General features: G+C 45.1%; 1 protein-coding gene across 1 annotated transcript; it reads left to right on the forward strand.

The window, feature by feature from the left end:
* The first annotated feature begins 1,299 nt into the window (after positions 1–1,299).
* Positions 1,300–1,878, forward strand: LOC119167852 (histone H4). Its single transcript, XM_037419350.2, has one exon. It carries the CDS (start codon positions 1,430–1,432, stop codon positions 1,739–1,741), a length of 312 nt encoding a protein of 103 aa, XP_037275247.1. The 5' UTR covers positions 1,300–1,429; the 3' UTR covers positions 1,742–1,878.
* The last annotated feature ends 3,145 nt before the right edge of the window (positions 1,879–5,023 follow it).

Consider the following 5,023-nt stretch of genomic DNA (forward strand, 5'->3'; position numbering starts at 1 on the left):
ATCCCTTAAACGTGAAACTGGTCTTTCGAATCTTTCAGTGCGCCGCCGCATTACCAGCCTTTGTTTGCTACACAAGTTCTTTGACAGCCCTCTTAATCAAGCACCCTACATCGTCCCACCGATGCGCATATCTCACCGCACTGCCCACGCGTTTCAAATTACCCGTCCACATGCTCGCACTACTACTTTTTCTGCCTCTTTATTCCCCCGTGTAGCAGTGGACTGGAATGTCCTTCTCTGTGACGTTCCAGCCATCACGTGTCCATCAACATTTAAAGGGAAGGTCACCCCGCACATTTCCATTTGAAAACCTGTGTACATTTACCTGTAACCCACCCCTTATGTAATACCCCCTACATGGGGGTGTTTAAGGTATTAAAGTGATGTGATGTGATGTGATGTGATGAGCAACAACGACATGTCGGGCCAAATACAAAGGGGTAGACACGGTATGCAGTGTATGCGGAGAGGAAGAAACTGCCGAACACTTGATAATGTTCTGTAAAGGGCTTCACCCAATAGTTCAGGATGATGGTGCAGAGTTTTTCAAAGCACCGGGGCTTAGAGACAGGGAGGGCAAAATAGACTTTAAGTGGGTAGAATTAACTAGAAGGTGGTTATCTGATTGGTTGGTAAAGTCAAGGCACGAGTGAAAGTTATACCATTCAATGCAAAGTACCAGTCCTATACTTCACCAATTAAAGAAAAAAAAAGATAAATCTAGTTGTTGGTTAACTAAGCATTATGGCTAGGTGGTGATAGCCGTCGCCCGATGTAAAGTGTACAGCCACATTCACTGGACACCACCGAGTTCCTTCTCTGCCGCGCCATTCATTTGTTTACGAAATTGGGCCATTTATTTCTTGAGAGCGCAGGGCAGGCCCGTTTCGAGACTGTAGGAGGAGTGAATGTAGATAAAGTGCGTGACGCGGTGAAAAATGTGTGGAAGCATTGATGCAAGAAAAGATAGGGGAGAATGTATAGACGCATGTGACAATAGCTGTCGAAGCGGGAAAACGTGGCGGCGGACTGCATGCTAATTATTGTTGGAACGCAAAGTATCAACAGCCCGATTGAAAAAAAAAAAGGCTGTGCCTACGCATAACAGTGGTACCACGCAGGTGATATATATAGTGTACAAAGAAGTACGAAAGTCAGTAAAGAAAGGCGCTCGACAGGAGGAATGGTCATTTTCCTGTTTTCGCACCGAGTGCTCCGTTTACGCAACGACGAAAGAAACATATAGCAAGGCCGGCCGGCAAACAACACTGCTCGGCTTGACGTTTACGTATTGCATGGTGTAGCTGAACATGTGTTCTCTTCGAAATTAGGTGCCTTTTTCTGTTCCTTACAACCACTACCACCGATCATATGGAGCATTCGCTTTCTCGGCGCGTTTCAAAGCAGAAGCAGAACTTCTGAAGCCGTCATGTCTGGCCGCGGCAAAGGAGGGAAGGGGCTCGGGAAGGGTGGCACCAAGCGTCATCGCAAGGTGTTGCGTAACAACATCCAGGGCATAACCAAGCCGGCCATCCGTCGCCTGGCGCGCCGTGGCGATGTCAAGCGTATTTCTGGCTTCATCTACGAGAAACCTCACGGCGTTCTCAAGGTGTTCCTCGAAAACGTGATTCACGATGCCGTAACTTACACCGAGCACGCCAAAAGGAACACCGTGACAGCCATGGACGTCGTGTACGCCCTCAAGCGTCTGGGCTGCACCCTGTACGGATTCGGAGGCTAAGAAGCCAGCAGCGTCGCCTGCAGCCAGCCAACGATAACACAACAGCCCTCTTCAGGGCTACCCACTTGATATTTCGGCAGTGTGATCCCAGCGGTTCGCCATACCCGCCCGTCCTTCTTTGCAATATCATTGCGTCATCGCTCAGGCGAGCAGCAGCTCGTGTAGTAGCCTGATCGCGCTGGGTACTTTGTTTTGTTTTGTTTCCCTGGGATGTTGGCTCATACCCACTCAGGGGGATTGGCCAAGAAAGTGTAGTGCAGTTTTTATGTGATCATTTTAACTATGTGTAATGAATTGGTATTATAGTAAGACTAATGTAAAAATAAAAACAACATAAAAAGAGCAAACGAAAAAAAAATTAAGTTGAGCAATTTTGAGATTTGAGGTGTTATGATTACTACTCAGCTGCGTTTACTTCACTCTGCCCTGGGGAGTAATAATATTTTTTTTATTGAAGATCACAAAGGTATACGCTTGGTTGCCTGAATATAATCGCAAACGGCATTGAAAGCATCCCTGTGGCACGGTCCCAAAACTGAGGCACCAAAGCTTAGCACCGTTTCTGTCGTCAATCTAAGGCCTATTTTCCTAAATGGCATAACTAGTAACCTTTTTCTAAGTATATCGTAGCGGCGACGATACAAAAAATAATGATTTAGTGATTCCATTTCTCCGCAGAATGCGCAGAGGGGTGATGTTGTCTGACCAGCTCTGTGTAGATATAGGTTTAGGGGGGGGGGGACACGACATCGAAATTTAGTAATTAAGACTTCGAGCTTTCTGGACTGACTCCAGTGGGGTTGCCATGGAAACATGAGGTGGTTATAGTCTGTCCATGTAGTTACTTTTTCTATCGTATCAGTGGAGATTGCTGATTTTCGATATCTTATTGCCGTGATATATTCAACATCTGGTACATTCACCGCATTTCGTTCGCGTCGTCGTCTTTCTCCTGTGTCTGCATGCACGAATCAATCACCGCATCTGCGAGAGCTTCCTCTCCTTCCTGCAAGCCAAGCTGCTAAAACGGGCCCGTCAAGCGAATGTCGCGTAGTTACCTGATCGCGCGAAGGAAGAAGCCGAGCGCAGCGTTCTACCCTGGTCAGTGCATTCACAATATTACGATAGAATGTGATGAAATTTTTCCCCCACTATCTAAGTTTCAATCTTCGAGATACTTAAATGACAGGTTAGAAGACTACATAGCTCATGCGGAAATAAAGAACATAATAGCCACAGACGCTTCTGTGAATAAAGAAAAGGCAGCAGTAGGAATCGTCTCAGATTACCTCGGTTGGTCATTCTCGGTAAGACTACCAGACTTCACTCCGGTTTTCGAAGCTGAGCTCCTGGCTATTATTTTAGCGCTACGAAAACTTCCTTCAAACGAAGAGAGTGCAATGATAATTACTGATTCTCTTTCGCTGTGTACTACTCTCACAGCTTCAGAACAATCAAGAGCTCTAGCGACATTACAAACATTAGTTCCACCTCATGTGAAGTTCCTGAAGTTAGTCTGGGTCCCGGGACACTGTGGCATACGGTTGAATGAAATAGCCGATTCACTATCTCGAGCCACACTTGATGGCCCTGTGATCTCGGTACTACCAGAATCGGAACACATAGTGTCGATCAGATATAGAAAATGGGCTATTTATACGGATATTATGGAAAATATTACTAAACATACGGACTATCAGCACCTAACATACCCCTGGAAACCTCAGTGGAGCCAATCTAAAAAGTTAGAAGTTATTTTAACCAAATTTCGATGCCGTGTCCCTCAATTAAACTTTTACTTGCACAGAGCTGGTCTGGCGATATCCCCCCTGTGTCCATTCTGTGAAGAAACGGAAACAATAGAGCATTACTTTATAACATGTAAAAACTATTCATTAATTAGGAAAAGACTTTTAATTGTTCCTTTTCAAGCAGTAGGTTTAAATTTAACTGCAGATAATGTTCTAAGTTTCGGTGCCTTTAGCTTGGGACATTGCCACAGGAGCGTATTCGATGCTGTATGCAATTTCATTCGAGAATCAAAGCGCATGTCATAATAATGCCTGCTTAAATATATTTCTGACGACACTTGTCTAATTTTGAATGAAATTTGCATATTCATTTGATTGTGACCGGGTGAGATAAGCTCGATTGTCTGGTCTACTCAAAATTTCTGTCTTCCACTGTAGTATTACCTCACCTTTTCTCTTCTTGATTCAATCTTTAATTATTTGTTTAGTTTAATATTCCTTTTTAGTTAATTATTATTTTCTATTACATCATTTTTTATTTATTAAGGATAAACCTTTTAATATATATCATTTAGGATACTTCTAGATTTCATGGCCAATCCCCCATAGTGGGTATGTGCCAGTGCGAAGGGGCAACAACAACAACAACAACAACAGTGCATTCTTGGAGACACGACTATGCTCAGGAAGCACGAACTCGCTTTTCTCTTTGAAATGCCCACTACACGATCGCCTCACGTTGTGTCAAAATAAATAAAACGCACTATGTTCTACCGTGGAGCACCCTGACGAAGAACGGCTGTGTACTTACAAATGAAAATTGATTGTGGCAGGTGGGTCGTGTTCACAGCGCCCGCTCTGCAGTCAGAAGTGCCCCATTCAAGAACACATTGTGTACGTTGTCACGCCTAATCATTTTTTTTTTCACACCTCGCGCTGCCGAGTTCTGAAAAAAGTGGAAGGGGATGTTTAAACGGAATTGCTGCGCAAGTCAGAAGCAGGTACACTATAAGCGCTGCCCATGCAGCGTGCTGAGGGAAGCTGCACTTGATAGAAGTGGCACTCATGTCCTGTACTTGTGCTGCGAACACTGCAGTTTTAAAAGCTTTACTTGGACACACAGCTACTCAACAAGTGGTTCCATTTCGCTGGCAGAGGTGGTCCCTCTAGGGAGGCTGGCTTCGCCGACCACGTGAGAGGGGAGAGACTAGCCCATGTAAACGAGAAAGGTTCCAGCGCGGCAAATTCGAAAGCAAGACGCGCTCACGTTACCCAGCCGTCAGATGGCGGCACCAACCCATGCGCAATGCATTAGCAAGTACACCCTCCTCCCCAACCCCCTTCCGCACAAGAGGCGTGTCGAATGTTTGACCAAGGTGCACGACAGTGGTTCTGCTCAGGCAAGCGTACCTATTTGCCTACCTATAATGAAAATTGTTCTACAAGTGTGTACCTTCATTTTCTCGTGAAATTGTGAAAATGGAGTGAATGGGGCTTTTTGAGGCGCGTGTTGATCTTCGTTTCCATGATG

Source organism: Rhipicephalus microplus, unplaced genomic scaffold, assembly GCF_043290135.1.
Source record: "Rhipicephalus microplus isolate Deutch F79 unplaced genomic scaffold, USDA_Rmic scaffold_12, whole genome shotgun sequence".
Classification (NCBI taxonomy): domain Eukaryota; kingdom Metazoa; phylum Arthropoda; class Arachnida; order Ixodida; family Ixodidae; genus Rhipicephalus; species Rhipicephalus microplus.

Excerpts from the sequence above, each read along its gene's own strand:
- LOC119167852 (XM_037419350.2), top strand. The coding sequence starts at position 1,430 with ATGTCTGGCCGCGGCAAAGGAGGGAAGGGGCTCGGGAAGGGTGGCACC.